Source organism: Protopterus annectens, chromosome 9.part0 (assembly GCF_019279795.1).
Source record: "Protopterus annectens isolate FY-2018-M chromosome 9.part0, PAN1.0, whole genome shotgun sequence".
NCBI classification, from domain to species: Eukaryota; Metazoa; Chordata; order Ceratodontiformes; family Protopteridae; genus Protopterus; species Protopterus annectens.
The window spans coordinates 1,473,905,671-1,473,924,230 of NC_056743.1; the positions used below are offsets into that span (position 1 = coordinate 1,473,905,671).

At 41.7% G+C, this 18,560-nt stretch overlaps 1 protein-coding gene across 1 annotated transcript in view; it reads right to left on the reverse strand.

Annotated features, from left to right (window-relative positions):
• Positions 1–3,196: 3,196 nt before the first annotated feature.
• The window catches only part of TMEM205 (transmembrane protein 205), a 395,701-nt gene continuing 380,337 nt past the window's right edge, over positions 3,197–18,560 (reverse strand). Inside the window, exon 4 of the mRNA XM_044084414.1 lies at positions 3,197–6,165. Within this exon, the coding sequence (XP_043940349.1) occupies positions 5,863–6,165 (303 nt within the window). The 3' untranslated portion in view covers positions 3,197–5,862. The remainder of the gene's footprint in view (positions 6,166–18,560) is intronic.

The window sequence follows — 18,560 nt, forward strand, 5'->3', positions numbered from 1 at the left end:
AAGTGTCTGGTCTGGTACATGCAGAAGGGAGCAGTGCACTCAATTATGGGCCTCATGAGGGCTGTGTACAATGGCATTATGACTTCTATTGACTTTGATGCCTTACCTTTACTTATAATTTGAACCACACAGTTGGATTTCCTCACTAATGTAGCTACCTGGCCTGGTAGTCAATGTTTAGGTAACTATCTGTGTTTCTAGGTCCTTCACCACTGGATCTACGTTTAGGGGTGTGCTATCAATATTATAATTTGCAGGGATACCTGATTTACCAAAGGGAATGATTACACATTTTTTAGAATTTAGTCTCAGACTATGGCTTTGACACCAGTTGTTTGTCATTTTTAGGCCTGTTTGTAGAATGTCAACATTGAGGATTCAGTGATTTCTCTCAGCTTACAGTCATCATCGTATTTGGTGAGCCAGAGGCCCCCCAACATTGGCCTTCACTTCAGAGAAGTATGCACCAAACAGAAGAGGTCCCAACACTGAGCACTATGGGACACTGCTAATAACAGGTTTTGTAAAGGAAGTGAATCTGCCTATCTGGACAATGTGTCCTATTAGTGAGTCAGTTTGCTATCTACCTGATGACATAGGGGGTTATGCCTAATGCAGAAAGTTTATCTATGATTCCATAGTGGGGGATTGTGTTGAAAGCTTTGGCCAGGTCTAGATAAGTGGTGTGTACCATTTTACCCTCATCCATGGCCCTGATAACTTTCTCAAAATGTCTACCAGACTGAGCAGGAAAGACCTCCCTACCCATACCCCTAAACCTCTTAGCACAAAAATCTGAACAAAGCCAAATATAACGGGGGGATAAACACCCAAAATAGGGACACATTTTAAATATTGTTCTCATAAACAGGGAAAGTTACTAGAATAAAAGGTTGTGTGTTATCATGCATTTTTCTGAAGGATATGAAGTCTGAAACTCAAATAATTGTCATTAGTTAATGAATTAAGTGCTCAATGATTTGCCACAAAAATCAAGAAAACCACAACTTTTATGACAAACAGACAAAAAACGAGCAAAAATCTGGACATTCTGTGAAAATCTGGACAGTTGAGAGGTATATCCCTGTCCCCTGAAAGCACCATTTACCCCCCCCCCCCCAATGAGGCTTGTTAAAATGTCATCAAAGCAGGCTAGCTAGGGAGATGGAGCTAAGCAAACTAGCAAGAGTACTGAACAGAAAAAACAGTGGTATGGATGGGAGCTCCAAACTGGTTCATGTCACGATTTTCTCAGAATGACATGGAGAGAGGTAGCAAGTTAAATCCTGTAACTGTCAACACAAAATCCATTATCTGAGTTTAGGAAAACTGAGTGAATACTGTTGCCTCTAAAAGGTTTGCTAAATGCAGTAAAACTAGACATTGGGATAATGACATCAGATGCTAGACATCTGGAACACTGGCGGAGACTGATGACATATACCCTGAAAACTGGGGTACAGCAATGCAATATATTCTGTCAGCAGGAGGACCAATAATGGGCACCCTATGACAGCTATACCTCAATTCTGGATAAGCAGATATATGGAGAGGAGGCCGAAGCTGGAGGGGGTGTAGCATTAAGGAAAGGGGAACTGCTGTAGCCACTGTGATGAGGCATATGCTGGGTTACACCAAGAGCTAAGGGTGCCAGCATCTGGGTCCTTGTTTTTATTTACTTTATTTTAACAATTTCATAGACAGTATAGTCTGGCCATAATCAATTACAGGAGGCAGGAGTTCTCCTCAATGAAAAGGGAAAGGAAAGCACCTTGTGGAGGGAACAATGCACTGGACAGAAAACAGAGATCTCTGACCTCAGTGCCAGTTGTGGAAAGTAGGAATCTTAACCTTCATGTTGTCTGCAGGTCCCTTTATTCTGACTTTAGTTTTAGTCTCTAAAACACCTTTTTTTTTGGGAGGGGGGCTATCTTTTTATCCTTTCAGATATGATGCTGGTTCAAGCAGAAGCGAGAAGAAGCTAACAGTAGCAGGTGCTCCCTCCTAGACTTGTTGTCGAGGTCCTTCAGTTTTTGTGAAATAAAATTATTTAGAGATTGCAAATAACTACTGTCGCTGAACAAAGTACAATACGTAAATATCATGGTTGGGGCACAGACATCTGGTGTGCATGTCGACAAGTGGGATTTTCTTGCAACAAGCATATTTTCCATTGAGGAAAGGCACGACTGTGATAAATGTTAAAATGCAAGGGAATAAACATATCTGCACCAGTGGGAAATGAAACAGAAAAGGTTTGCCTGGATTTTCCAAAATTGGGAAGAAAGCACTTACTAGAAGGAACAACCGGCAATTGCAATAAAAAACTGTTCCTAAAGATGCAAAACTGCAGTCGTAAGACTTGCAGGCATTTTCTGCAATCTTGTGCAGTGAGAAAAAGCCGGAGAAGATGAGGGAAGCAGGGCAGTATGTGTTGGGAAGGGAAGGATTAAACAGCCTGGAAAAAAATTCTGACTGCTGAGAAGTACTAGTGCTTACAGCCAGAGTCCTAGTAGCTGATGCATGAAGACATCATATCTAAATATTTTTTTTCTTCAAATACTAAAATTATGAACATGGGCAATGTACGCAGCATAAGACTTATTAGAAAAGGAACCTCTCTAATTCCCCTTTTCTGTTTGCTGCTTAGTCTCTGCATTTTTTCACAGGTCTTTGGCAATGCCACCTCCTCCTTGCATTTTCTTAAAATATAATTACATAGCTAGCTCATGTATGTATTCACATACCACACACACACTGTTACTGACACCAAAATATTCATTACCAACATGGTCCCAGTTGCCTGCTACGCAAACATCTCAATGAAAGTTGCAATGTACCCACTCAGTTACCTACACCTTGGTCTACTTGAAAGGTATTTCACTTTGGCACCATGCTAAACCATAACAGGTTCATACCCTGAAGAATGCATTATAAATAATGTCAGACTTCTCAGTATTCTCCAATAATCTGTATGGACCACTGCATTATCAAAACAATAGGCTAAATTTAGCCAACTTAATGCTGTTAAAGAAGTTCAGAAAAACTGTTTAACTGTGTGCTCTGTTGTTTACAGAGTGCAGCTGTTGATGAAAAAATGCATTTTCCAAAGTATTCCTTTACAGAGCAATGTTTTAAAATCTTAACATTCAGTGTTGAGTATGTTCGCTGAAATATAAAGCATGGAGTCTGTAAATCAAGATCAGTAACTTTTCTGTATAATGTGACATTTTCTGGTTATAATGCCCAGTACAGCTTAAGCCCATCAGTGAAGGAGACATTTTCTTAAAGCAAAATGTTCTAAATGGTAAAAATAAACGTAGCCAATACAGACTACTGGGGAAGTCGTCAGAAAAGAGCAGTGTGCACAGCAACATTTACTAACACTGATGCACAGACATAGTGGAAATTCTATACTTACTCATTCTGCAAAAAACTTCAATTAAGACATGCACAGTTTTCCTTTCGTTCTATTTCTCTCCCTCCTGCTCAGGGAAAATGGACACTAACATGTTAAAAATATGACACACTTGAACTTGGTCCATAGTGATAAAGCCCTGACTTTGACCCAGATACCTAGATGCTGGAGTGGGAGAAGAATGATAAGGTAGAGTCTGCTCACATCTCCCAGACAGATATTTGGGGGTTGTGCTCTGGAACATGTATTCTGAAATTAAACTCTGATTGATACCACAAAAGGACAGGGACACTTGCCTTCAAGGGGTGTGGCTATGGGGTAGCATCACTCAAACAAGCAGGGTATAAGCCCTCACACTGCCCCAGCATAAACCCAACCAATGGGCTCTTGTGGGCATGTGCAGGGGATGACAGGGTACAGAAGAGAAACCCGTCATGGCTGCCTGACAGTCAAGACACAGTCACACCCCCATAAAGGGAAATGAGTGTATGAAACAGAAAGCAGCAATGAACTGATGGTCAGCAAGCAAAAAATGTGCACAAAAGATTGACATATGCCATTAATATGCTGCAGATGGTCATATTTGTGGAATGCTGATTGACCAGTAAAATATCCAGAGCTGCATGTGCACCATATACTACAAGCAGTTTGTACAACTCAAATAAATTGTAACATTTCTGTTAAAATATAAAATACTGAAGGATTAATCTTGAGTGATACATAAAAAACACTACAAAATATAATTAAATGTTTAAGCAAAGCATTCCTAAGGAATTCTATTTGTAAGTGCCTGACCAGTCCATGGGAAAACCATCCCCAGCAGAAAGTGAGTCACATGGGGCAACATCTTTAAGAATTCCTACATACTAAACAATTCTTGCAGCCATCGGGGTGGGGTGATTTAATATGAGTACAGAGAACTCATCATCATGTTTTATTTTTTCTGAAATCAGTATAACACTCCCCCACCTGAAAAACCTTCCTAATGATGAATTATGAACCTTGACACGTCTCAAACCATATGGTATGTACCCAAAGAGAACAGCTATTGCTTCCGGACCTTCTTTGATAACAAAAGGAGATGCAAATCTTTTCAGCTCAAAAAAATTTTTTTTTCACAGCTAAGCATTTTTTTTTTACAAGGTGGCATACCATTAAACCCCAACTAAATAAGTTCTGAGTTTACCTAGATCTGAAAAGGAGACCTCTAGTTTTGCAAAAACAAGATAGAAAGAATAACTCTGCCTGATGGAACAAGGCAGAGTCATCGTGCTAAGATGCTGCAGGTTTTAGAACAAAAATATTGCTTCACATTAGGTATCCATGATGGGAGGACAAGACAGTGAAGAAACAAATAGAGCGGGAAAGGCACAGTCTTGATAGCTGGTATCTAGCTTTATAATGGACCCCCCATACACAGTACAAGAAAATTACGGTACGGTGTCACCTGCTATATTGTCCTCATTATTACTGAGCTGGTTTCCCTAAAGATGGGCATCTCCACGAAGGGGGAAGAGAGGGGAAGCTAGACAGAAACTGTCCTGAGTGAATACATATATCTCAACCTGTTAGCACAAGAAATCAGGACAAAGGCTCAAATAATGGAGGGACAAAGGCCCCAAAATAGGGAGAGATTTTAAATACTGCTCTTAGAAAGTTGCATGAATAATGGTATTTTTTGTTAGCATGCATTTTCTGAAGCCTAAAACTCAAAAGTATGTCATTTAGTGACTTCAGTCCTCAGTGATTTGCCAGGAAACCACAAATGTTAATGAGGACTGGGCCAAAATACAAGGCAAAAATCTGAATATTCTGTGAAAATTTGGACAGCTGAGAGGTATGGTGAATGATCACTGAATCCATACACCAACACAATGACTACAGAACTATAGTGGGGATGCATGACCTCATAATATCATGCAGGGGGGAGGATGGAAGGTCAAAATGTTCCATTGTTTGCAAAAGGAAAATAGTACTGTAGAAGACATAAAAAATATAAATACAGTTTACCCTCAAGACAAATCATACAGGAATTTTGTCTAAATTAAAAGTAGACATTTAGGAATCAATTTCACAGTCAAACCTAAACTCTTTAAGACAATGTACATAGTCAGTTAACCCTCACAATATAATTTTATATTTTACCCATCTTCTCATTCTGCACATGAGTTCTGTTCAGAGACGTCTGACATTACTTGACTATTTAACAAAGTCTGTTCAGGAAAATGCAAGAAGGCTAAAAGGTTAACACTTGTCAAAGGTCACTCAGTAAACAGACACCATTTATGAAGTTGCAAACACAGGTGGTCTTGGTTTCTGAAGTCAGGTTAATTTGCCCACCTCTGCGATCACAATCTTCTTTTTTTTTAACTGATGTCACTCCTGGAATGAAAAAAGAACACAAACAATGGCTATTTAAATCAAGGCTTGTCTTGTCAGCTCTGCTACAAAGTGCTTAGACTAACTGCTGTGAAGTAAAGGTTTACTCCATTGCAGCCAACACAGATTAAATTAAGGAGAGAAGACAGGCCATGGTAGCGCATAAACCGCTGGCGCAGCTTCTTGTACTTGGGGTCCTTTTCCTTCAGCTGATTGTAGGTATCTCGCTTGCTGTGGACTCCCACCTCCTGACCTAGGTTATGTTCCTTCTCAATTTGTTGCATCTTAAACATGGTCTCAGTGGTGGTCTGGGAGAACCACTGTGCATTGACTGCTGCAAGTATTACGCAGATGAAAAACAGTGCGATCTGAACAAAGACAGAAATAGCAGTGAAAATACAGTCATTTACAGAACCACATCTCTAGCAGACTATGGCTTTACACAGATATAACCACCAGCAAAATACGTTTTTTATTCAGTTCTAAAACCATGCAAAGGACTAAATAAACAAATATGAAAAATACAAAATGTGGCAGCTTTCAGAAAGCTACAGCAATGTGGATATCAAGAGGATTGTAATACTTAACAACTACAGCCTTCTGATTTTTATTCTACACTGAACACATTAGTGGGGTGCTTGCATTCACACAGAACTTGAGGTAAGGGTAATTTTCATGTTATCATAGAAATAAACACACAAAACAGCTATTTAAATGCTGTGCTATACTGTTAGTGATCACGTTTGCATCATCCTATACTCTGGAACAAGCTACCCATCTATGTCAAGCAAAGTTCCTCATTAGTACTCTTCAAGAAAAAATCTTGATGAGTGGAAGGGAAATAGGAAATACACCCCAGGAATCACTTCTGTGGCTCTGCTCAACAGGGGCACAGGAAATTAACCTTCTTGGGTGGTGTAAGCCAGGGAACCTTGTTGGCTAGGCTTACTTAGGCCCTTGGGCTTATAGCCAAGTACCTACCTATGAACCTATACCTCTCAACTGTACAGAATTTTCGCAGAATGTCCAGATTTTTGTCTTATATTTTTGGTCTGTTTTTCATAAAATTGCGGTTTTCTGGCAAATTAGTGGCAAATCATTAAAGATTGAGGTTAGAAAATAATTGCAGACATTTGAGTTTCAGGCTTCATACCCTTCAGAAAATTCATGCTAATGTAAAACCTGTTATTCTATCAACTTTCTAAGTTTGTGAAAGTAATATTTAAAAATTGCCCCTATTTTTGGGCCTTTGTCCCACTTTTATATATGGCTTTGTCCAGATTTCTTGATCTAAGAGGTTGAGAAGTATGGTTTGCATCATATTAAAAACTAATTAAAATGTTTTAGACAACTAATTCCCCTCAAAACATATACATACACAAACTCAATGTTATTTTAAGAGGAACTGACTTGAAGCAAAAAAACATGGTATAATGCCCAAGGTTTGTATAAGCTTAGACTCACAGTTAAAGTGACTTTCCTCCCTTCCACTAATACCAATCACAGTCCACAAAACCAAGTACAAATGAAGAATAGGAGTCAAGAATCCACACCACAGTACTTTAAGCGCTTTCGTCTCGTAGTAGAAACTTCATTAGAATACATGATACTCAAACCCCACCTGTTATAAATCCCCATAAATGATGACATAATTTCCTTTCATTTAATATTAAAGCAGTATTCCTGCATTAAAACCTTATTCCTACTAATCAATATGCTGTATATGTTGATCTTTTTGTACATGATAAAACTTCTCTTTTTGCTCAGGAACCAAAGCCTAATTTTTAACATCACACATCTACATAAATACAGTAATTTACTAATGTACAGTATGCAAGAATACAAATATAACAGTACATTATAAAATAATGAAATTAAAATACAGATAAGGATTAAATAAAGGATATAAAATAGAGTATAAGGGTTTCAAAAAAGCAGTATTTACATAAAATATTGTCCTTTTAACCTTAAAATAGAACTAATCGAGATGGCACTATTTAACCTGGGGGGCTCCGAAGCCTTTGTTCTCAGTTGCCATCTCAATTCTTTTTGTTCTAAAAAATCATTAAGTGGGCCCCCTCTCATCCACAGCAGCCTGTTCTATAATTGTAAAATTTAATTTATGTCCCTCATGTGAAGCAATATGGAAGGCTAAAACATTTTTCTTGTGACTAATGTCATAGTTGTGCTGATATATTCGTGTGCTTAAGGTACTGATGGTTTTCCATATATAGAAACAGAGACATGAGGCACATAATGCTAAATATACCACAGCTTTGCTGCTGCATGTGTATTTTTTATTCAAATAAATCTTACCATAATGTGGTACTGTTACCTCTTTCCCAACTTTAATGTCCCTAGAATGTAAACAGAATCCACATTTCACCATACCATCATCATTCCTATTCATATTTCTATTCCTTTCAAGGATGTTCTTCAGGCTCTGTTCTCTCTTATAAATTATTCTAGGCGCTGGACCCAATAATTCTAGTTATTCGCTATTGACCCTGAAGATACTCCAATTATGGGTTAAAATCCTTTTTATATCAAAATAGTGATTATTAAATTTAAGGATGGCAAATTTCTCAATGTTATAACTCTCCTATTGTCTACTGCTTGCCTCCGTCACCTGTGTTTTTCCTAATAAAGGGAAAAACAAACCTTGTTCCCTTTTCCTAATAACTTCCATAAATATATATTCTATGAACCACAATGGATAGTCTCTTTGACCAACATGTTTTTTAAAACTTCTAACTGCTGCATAAATTCCACTTCTTCCGATACCATCCTTGCTATGAGCACCCCCTGTCCCTTCAACAAAGATTTTTCTGATGGGTGAGGTGGCAGCTTTTAAAATGCAGGAGGGTATTGGCGTATGTTGGCTTCCTATAGATAGTAGACATAAATTCCCTTTTATTCTTATGTTTTTCTATGCTGATATCTAGGTAATTGACACCTTCCTTAGTTATACTGCTAGTGAATTCAAGAAAGTTAGTACTTGTATTTATGAACTCTAAGAATTCTAATAATTCTTGTTCATCTTTTTTCCAAAAAACAATAATATCATCTAAAAAGCGGCCACAGAATGTCCAGCCATCAGTGAATGAGCTTTTAAACACCATTTCTTTTTCCCAGAAACCCAACACTACGTTTGCAAAAATGGGGGCAAATGCTGCCCCCATAGCCACTCCTTTGGTTTGCCTAAAAGTACAGTTTTGTACCTACCATAAATGTAGATGTTTGAGTGTAAACACTGCTGCAGTCATTACACTTATCCTGGCATGAGGCGGTTCCCCAGTCGGCCTGAGTTCCAAAGTCTTGGTCCGGCGTCGGTTGCCGTCGCCTCCTCCCTGACGTCAGTGCGACAGGGGTATACAAGATGCAGCCGACGCCATTTTCTTCAGTTTTTTTTGCCCCAGATGTCAGGTGCAATTTTCAGTTACCAGCAAATCCTCCCCATAGGTAGTAAAGGGTAGAAGACCTAGGTACTTACCAGAAAGTAAGAGGGGATGGAGGGAGAGTAACCTGGACTGCAGCAGTGTTTACACTCGAACATCTACATTTATGGTAGGTACAAAAAGTACAGTTTTGTACCTACCATAAATGTAGATGTTCGAAGATCCACATTGCTGCAGTCCTAACACTTGGGTAGTCCGCTGTCCCTCGGTCGGCCCGAATATCAGAGTATAAGGCTGACGTCGGTCAAGGCGCATTTGACTGACATCAGAACGTCAGGGTACAAATGCGCATGACCGACGTCATATCCTCAGTCTTTTCTTGCCCCAGATGTCAGAAGACCCTAAAAAGAAAGGTCCAAACCCAAAGACAACAACTAAACAACCAACCAGCCTAATACCAAAAATATGTACAATATATACAACATATATACAATATGCACAATATACCTCAGATGGATAACTCAACCCACACAACCACCTCACACTACAGAGGGAAGGAGGGAGGGTAAATTAGACTGCAGCAATGTGGATCTTGAACATCTACATTTATGGTAGGTACAAAACTGTACTATGTTCTTCATCTCACATTGCTGCAGTCCTAACACTTGGGTAGAATCCCAAAGCAGAGGTAAGGGAGGATGGCCAAATCATATAGAAGCAGGAGCTGCCAAAATGCCCTGCAACACAGCAGTGGCAAAACCAGTCCTGGATTTAGAGTACAGTGGAAGGTGGTAATGCCTAGAAAAGGTATGCACTGAACTCCAAGTAGCTGCCTCCAAAATATCCTTAGTTGCCACCCACCTCAAAAAAGCTGTTGAAGTGGCAGTAGCCCTAGTGGAATGAGGCCTAATCCCAGCTGGAACCTCTTTGCCATGATGGGAATAACAGAAAGCAATGCAAAATCCAATCCACTTAGAAATAGTTTGTTTTGACACGGGCTTGCCCTGAGAGCACAAAGCAAAAGAAACTAATAACTGCTGAGATTGTCTGAACCCTTTAGTTCTGTCCAAATAATATCGCAACTGCCTGTGTACATCTAAAGTGTGCAAAATCTTTTCCCCTTTATTTTGGGGATTCGCATAAAAAGTAGGCAAATGAATAGTTTGATTTAAAGCCACACTAGAAACCACTTTAGGCATAAAGGAAGGATTAGTACGTAAAGATACCCTGTCCTTATGAAAAATTAAGAAAGGCTCAACTGCCATAAGGGCCTGCAATTCAGAAACCCTTCTTGCAGAGGTAATGGCCAACAAAAAAGCAGTCTTCCATGACAAATATTTCAACTCAGCAGTCGCTGCAGGCTCAAAAGGTTGTAGAGTGAGTTTCTCCAACACAAAATTGAGATCCCAAGCAGGAGTAGGAGCTCTTCGTGGGGGTCTTATATTCTTTGCCCCTCTAAGAAATTGCTTGAACAAAGGATGAGAAAACAATGGTGGGTAACAGTCATAGTGAGCTGAAATTGCTGCAGCATGAATCTTAATAGAAGAGAAGGACAAACCTTTGTCCAATAACTCAGTAAGATATTGAAGAGCCACACTTAAATCAGGCTCAGAAACATCCAAATCCTTAGCTGCACTCCAAAACAAAAATATCTTCCATTTATCTGTGTACACTTTCCTTGTACTAGGCCTTCTAGCTTCCAAAATCACATTCAAAACTTGTTGTGGAAGTTGAGACCCTCTATGGTTTAAAACAGAATATGCCAGGCTGTTAGGTGAAGAGAGTGAAGCTTGACATTGAGTAGATGGCTGTCCTCCTGGGACAACAGATGTGGAATCAAAGGCAAAGGCCATGGAGGCTTCCGTACTAGACTTCTCAGTAATGGGTACCAGTGCTGTCGAGGCCAATCTGGAGCTATCAAAATCATCCTTGGCTTGTCCTGTCTGACCTTCAGAAGTACCTTTGGGAGGAGAGGCAGAGGTGGAAAGGCATACACATGAAGATTTGTCCAACTGAAAGAAAGAGCATCCACTTTCCAAGCTGTGGGATGAAACCTCTTCGTGCAAAACTTTGGCAGCTGGTGGTTTAGTGGAGAAGCGAACAGATCTATGTCTGGAGTTCCCCAGGACACTGTCAATTTCTGAAATACATGAAGATCCAGTTTCCACTCGTGGGGATCCATGATTTGTCTGCTTAACACATCTGCTAAGGAGTTCTGTGCTCGGCAGAAACCTTGCCTGAAGACTTAGTTGTAAACTGAGAGCAGTCTCCCACAAAATCATTGCTTGCCTGCATAGAGGATAAGAATGTGTTCCCCTTGCTTGTTGATGTACCACATGACAGGTGTGTTGTCTGTTAGAATCAACACCTGCCCTGGAAGAAGTAAATCCTTGAAAGCTATTAATGCAAACTGGACTGCTAACATCTCCTTCAAATTGATATGTAGATGCAGTAGTCTGACAGGCCACTTGTCTTGTATCCACTTTCCGTTTAGATGAGCTCCCCAAAAGCTTTGTCTGAGGCATCTGTTGTTAGAATCTGACTCGCCTCTGGCCGGGTCACAGAGAGTCCCTTGTTTAGGTGACATTCCTGAGCCCACCACAAAAATTCCTTTTGAATGCAAGGTATTATTTGAATGACAGTGTCCAGATCCTGGCAGTGCTGAGTCCATAAATTTTTGAGATACCATTGCAACTTCCTCATATGCAGTTTGGCATTGGGAAGCACCAGAATACAAGATGCCATGAACCCTAAGGCTTGAAGGACTGTCCTTGCAGTCAGCCCGGACTGAAGAGAAAGATGATGGAAGTAAAGGGAAAGATTCTTTTGTTTGTCCGGGGTTAGAAAGGCCATCTGGGATGCTGTATTCAGTCTTACACCCAGAAAGCACATGTCTTGAGAGGGTACTAGACTGGACTTTATTTCGTTCACAGAATACCCCAGGCATCTTAGCACTGCTATCACATATTCCAAATGACGAAGAAGCTCGTCCTTTCCTTGAGCCAGAATCAGGCAATCGTCCAAATAAGGATAGATTTGTATTCCTTTTAGCCTGAAGAAAGCTATCACTGGAGCCAGAACTTTCGTAAATACTCTGGGCAGTAGATAAGCCGAAGGGCAATGCAGAGAACTGAAAGTGAGAAGTCCCAGTCCGAAAACGCAGATATTTCCTGCAACTTAGCCTGATAGGAACATGAAGGTAAGCCTCCTTGAGATCCAAAGTTACCATCCAGTGATCCTTGCCCAGCAGAGGTAAAAGCTGTTGTAACGTCAACATTTTGAACTTGGGAATGTCCAGATAAGTGTTGAGGATAGATAAATCCAAAATTGGTCTCCACGTGTTCCCTTTTTGGTACAAGGAACAGGCGAGAATAAAATCCTAGGCCCCTTTCTGGCACAGGAACCGGCTGTATGGCCCCTATTTGGAGTAACAGAGAAATTTGCTTGTGAGCCTCTATTCTTTGTTGAGGAGGAATGTCTGGCATGCCTTTGAAAGGAGGCAAGGTATGGAAATAAAACCTGTACCCGTGATGTATGATATCCAACACCCATCTGTCTTGGGTAATCAAACTCCAATTTTCTTTGAAAAGTGCCAACCTTCCTCCCAAAGGTGCTGCCAGGCGAGAAGGTGCTGGCAGCTGAAAAGGTAGGTCATTGGGTCTGTCTACGAAAGGACTGACCCCTGCCCTCACCCGAAGACTGTGCAGGAGAACCCCCAGTTCTAGGCCTGAAAGAGCCTTGACCTCTGCCCCTGCCACGTCTAGATCTACCCCTAGACTGGGAATCATAAGAAGGATACGTCCACCCCTTAGTAGGCCAATTTCTACTAAACTTTGGAGGCTGAACCTGCAAAAAATCTTTAACAGTCTGCATAGACTTAGCCTTGTCTTCCATTTTCTTTAAAACTGCCTCAACAGGAGAACCAAACAAGACATCAGATTGCAAAGGGGCATCCAAAATCCTAGTTTTAACATGGTCAGATAAATTTTGATCCCTCAGCCAGGCATGCCTGCGAAGAACTGACCCAGTGGCAGCCACCCTAGAGGAGGCCTGTACAGCATCAAAACCACATTGCAAAGAATGCTTACCCACCTGTTCAGAAACATGCACTAAATCTTGTAACTCTTTACAATCAATACCTTCCGCCAGAGCATCAACCTTAGATTTCAACTGTGAAAGCAGATAATTTTGATATTTTAACATGTGAAACTGGCAATTCAAAGCTCTCATGGCTAGGGTGGAAGAAGTATAAACTTTCTTTCCCCATCTATCCAAGGCCCTGGCCTCTTTATCTGCAGGAACCGGATTCTTGACAACAGAAGCCTTAACACCCTTAGGCCCCTGGCTAACAGTTTCTGGGTCTGCCCTAGAACTCTTCAAAAGATACTTATGAGCTTCAGGCACCCTGTAATACCTATCTGGTTTAACAGGAGCAGGAGGCAAAGAATCAGGATTAAGAGAAGCCTCTGCAAACACATCTTCCACCACAGTCAAAACAGGAGGTATAGCCAAAGGCCTATGCTGGGGTAAAAACAAAATTCCCTAAGCCTTTTCCTGGAGTCAGAGAAGTCCTGACCTTCCCATTTAAAGTGCTCTCTCATGGAGTGAAGGGTCTCTGAAAAGAAAAATCCTCAGGAGGAGAAGCAGAAGGAGTAGAATCATCAACATCAGAATCAGAATAATGAGAATACTCCTGCAAGTCTTCAGCCGAAGACTCAGACACAACCGAAGCCTGCTCATAATCCCCAACACTGGCTCCATCCTAGGCCTCTTATCAGGAGGGGCATAGAGCCTCTAATTAAAGTAATTAAATCTTCTGCCATTTTAAGCATGTGCTTTTTGGGCACAGAACCTGAAGAACTAGGAGTGACGCCCACAGCAGCTAAACTAGACCTGCCTCTAGGAGAAGCCTTGGAAGCAGAAAGAGAGGGCCTAGACACCTTAGGAAGGGAGGGGAGTAAAGTAATCTGAGAAGCCCCTGTAGCCTGACCTGCCTCCTGGGAGGCCACATCCTGTAAAATCAAAGTTTCTCCCTGGGACTCCAGAGAGGCCTCCGTCGGAACCACCGGTTCCCCTGAAGCCTCTAAAGAACCGGCGTCCGGTTCGGACGACTCCTCTAACCTAGTTTTAACTGCCTTGTCCTTGCGCTTCTTAGAGGAAGCCGGCGCCGGAGCATCCGACGGCATATTGTAATTGCACCGCTTCCCAAAGACCAACCTGGCACAATCCAACCTTCGCTTTATAGTGCGTTTATTAAACCTAGCACAAAAGCGACACCCAACAATGTCGTGCTCAGGTCCCAAACAAGGTATACACAAATTATGGTAGTCCCTATGCGGAATCTGTTTCCCACAAGAAATACAGTTATTCACTTTTTCTGACATCCGTAAACCACTGAGGCAAGAAAACAAAATATTCTAACGGGTACTTAACCAACTCTGACTTCGGTCTGAAACTCCGAATTGAAAATTTCAGAACGCCAACGGCACTTGCAACACTGCTTCTGCATCGGACCATGCGGCAAAAAAGACTGAGGATATGAAGTCGGTCATGCGCATTTGTACCCTGACGTTCTGATGTCAGTCAAATGCGCCTTGACCGACGTCAGCCTTATACTCTGATATTCGGGCCGACCGAGGGACAGCGGACTACCCAAGTGTTAGGACTGCAGCAATGTGAGATGAAGAACATCTGTACTATGTTCATCGTGTTACACTGCTGCAGTCATTACACTTGGGTGGAATCCCAAAGCTGAGGTAGGGTGGCTGGTTCTATAAGGCATTAGGGGTGGCTACAAGGCCCTGCACCACAGCAGTGGCAAAGCCAGCTCTGGATTTGGAGTATAAAGGCAAATGGTAATGCTTGGTGAAGGTATGCACAGAACTCCATGTTGCTGCTTCCAAAATATCCTTGGTAGGTACTCCTCTGAGGTAGGCAGTTGAAGTGGCTGTTGCCCTGGTTGAATGAGATCTAATGCTGCTAGGTACAGGTTTCCCATGGTGTGTATAACAGAAACGTATACAATGTCCTATCCATTTTGAAATAGTCTGTTTTGAAATGGCTTTTCCCTGTGCTCCTGCAGCATATGCTACCAATAATTGCTCAAATTTTCTGAAAGCTTTGGTTTTGTCCAAGTAGAAGCGTAACTGTCTGTGAATGTCCAAAGAATGTAGTAGTCTCTCCCCTTTGTTCTGTGGTTTTGGATAAAAAGTTGGCAAGTGAATAGTTTGGTTTAGAGCCACACTTGATACCACCTTTGGCATAAACGTAGGGTTAGTTCTTAAAGACACCCTGTCCTGGTGGAAAATGAGGAAAGGTTCCACTGCCATTAGTGCCTGTAATTCTGGAACTCTTCGTGCTGATGTTATTGCCAGTAGCAGAGCAATTTTCCAAGAGATATATTTTAATTCTGCTGTGTTAGCTAGCTCAAAAGGAGGTAAAGTTAATTTTTCCAAAACAAAGTTGAGGTCCCAAGTTGGAGTAGGTGCTCTACGGGGAGGCCTTATGTTTTTAGCCCCTCTGAGGTACTGTTTGAGCAAAGAATTAGAGAATATTGGTGGATTCGTGTTGTAATGAGCAGAAATGGCAGAGGCGTGGATCATGATGGATGAGAAGGAGAGGCCCTTGTCCAGCATCTCAGTTAAATATTGAAGTATCTGAGGAATGTTTGGGACAAGAGGGTCAAGGCTGTGCGCCTGGTTCCAGGCACAGAATCTCTTCCATTTATCCGAGTAGGCTTTCCTGGTGCTAGGCCTTCTTGCCTCCAGAATGACATCCATAACAGCTTTGGAGAGAGGCATTGCTTGCTTGACCGAGGAATTTTCCATGCAGCTAGGTTTAAGGTCTTTAGCTGGCTGTGAAGTATCTCATTGTTGTGCTGTGTCAGCAAATGTGGGATTGGAGGCAAGATCCAGGGTGGTTCTTGTGCTAAGTTCTTTAAGATTGGGTACCAGTGCTCACATGGCCAGTCTGGTGCAATCAGGATCATCTTTGACTCTTCTTGCCTGGCTTTTATGAGTACCTTTGGAAGGAGAGGTAAAGGTGGGAAAGCGTATACTTGCAGGTTTTTCCAGCTGAATGAGAGGGCATCCACTTTCCATGCTTGTGGATGGTAACTCCTTGTGCAGAATTTCTGTAGCTGGAAGTTCATTGAGGATGCAAACAGATCTATGTCCGGGCTCCACCATTTTTGTGTTATCATTCTGAATATTTGTGGATTCAATTCCCATTCGTGGGGATCCATGATTTTTCTGCTTAGGTCGTCTGCCAGTGTGTTTTTCTCTCCTGGCAGGAATTGTGATTGCAGATGAACTTGGAAGTCTAGAGCTGTATTCCACAAGGTCATGGTTTATCTGCAGAGGGGGTAGGAGTGTGTGCCCCCTTGCTTGTTTATGTACCACATAACTGTGGTGTTGTCTGTCTTTAGTAGCAGTTGTCCTGGATGCAGCAGGTCCATGAAAGCTTTAAGTGCATTTTGTACAGCTAGCATCTCTTTTTGATTAATGTGAAGATGCCTTTGCTCTGCGTCCCACTCGCCCTGAATACATTTTCCTGCCATGTGTGCTCCCCAGGCGTAATCTGATGCATCTGTTGTCAGTGTTTGCCTGGCTGTGGGTTGAGTAAAAGGCTGTCCCTTGTTGAGGTGACAAGCTTGAGCCCACCATCGAAACTCCCGCTGAAGGCAAGGAATCAGTGGCATAACTTGTTTCCAAACTTTGACAGTGTTGAGACCATACACTCTTTAGATACCATTGTAGTTTCCTCATATGCAGTCTGGCATATGGAATTAGTAGTATGCAAGATGCCATGTAGCCCAAGGCCTGCAGAATTTTTCTTGCAGGGAGTTAGGTCTTTGTTGCCATCAACTGAAAGTATTGAGTCAGTTGGCCTTGCTTGTCTGACGTGAGATAAGCCATCTGGGCCATTGTGTTCAAGCTGGCACCCAGGAATATTATCTCTTGTGAAGGCACTAGTTTTGATTTCTTTCTGTTTACTGTGTCCCCCAGGCAACTTAATAACTTTTTTACGAATGCCAGATGCTTTAGAAGAATGTCCTTGCTCTCTGCTTGAATCAGGCAGTCGTCCAGGTACGGATAAATTTGAACTCCTTTTTGTCTGCAAAATGCAATGACTGGTGCTAGGCACTTTGTGAAGACCCTGGGCGCAGTAGATAAGCCAAAGGGCAGTGCAGAGAATTGATAGTGCATTGAACCAGCTATGAATCTGAGGTATCTTCTGCAGTTTTGTCAAGACACGAGCCAAGCTTTCTTGCCCAGCATGGGAAGAAGCTGCTGTAGTGTCAACATTTTGAATTTTGGAACATCCAGGTAAGTGTTTAGAGAAGAAAGATCCAGAATGGGTCTCCAGGCTTTGTCCTTTCTGGGAACCAGAAAGAGTCTTGAGTAAAATCCTTGTCCTTGCTCCTGTGGTGGTACCTTTTGAATAGCTCTCATGTTCAGGAGTGCTGTAATTTGTTTTTGAGCCTCTGCCCATTGATTTGGTGGCAGATTTGGCATTCCTTTTAACCTTGGAAGAGTGTGAAAGTGGAACCTGTAACCTTGAGATACAATGTTGAGAACCCATTTGTCTTTGGTGATGCAATGCCAATTGTGATAGAAAAGTGCCAGTTTTCCTCCTAAGGGGGCTGCCAAGAGACAGCTGTTTGGCAGCTGTAGTGGGAAGTCATTGAAGCTGCTTTTATATGGTTGGGGCCTGTCTTCCCCTTCTTTCTAGCCTGGTGTACCCCATTGCCGAGGCCTGTAAGGACCTTGTGCTTGACCTCTACCTCTTGGACATCTGTATCTGCCCCTTTGAGGTCTGTCTGTGACTGGAAAGGACCAATTCTTTGTTGGCCAATTTCTGCTAAAACGAGGCTGAACCTGTAAGAAATCCTTCACCGTTTGCATAGATTTTGCCTTATCCTCCATCTTCTTTAATACCTCCTCTGCCTTAACTCCAAACAACACATCCCGCTGCAAAGGTGCATCCAATAATTTTGCCTTAACATGATCTGGTAACGTATGTTCTTTTAACCAAGCATGTCTTCTAATGACAGAGCCTGTAACTGCTTCTCTACAGGAGGCCTCTAAGGAATCAAACCCACATTGCAAAGCATGTTTTCCCACTTGTTCAGCTGCATGCAATAAATCCTGCATTTCTTTAAAATTAGGAGGATCTGAATCTGGAAGCATCTTTTGTTTCAACTTAGACATCAAAAATTGCTGATATTTTAGCATGTGAAACTGGCAATTTAAGGCTCTCATTGCAAAAGTTGCAGACGTATATACTTTCTTTCCCCATCTGTCTAATGCTGTGGAATCTCTGTCAGAGGGAACTGGGTTTTTTGCTGATGCGGCCTTAATCCC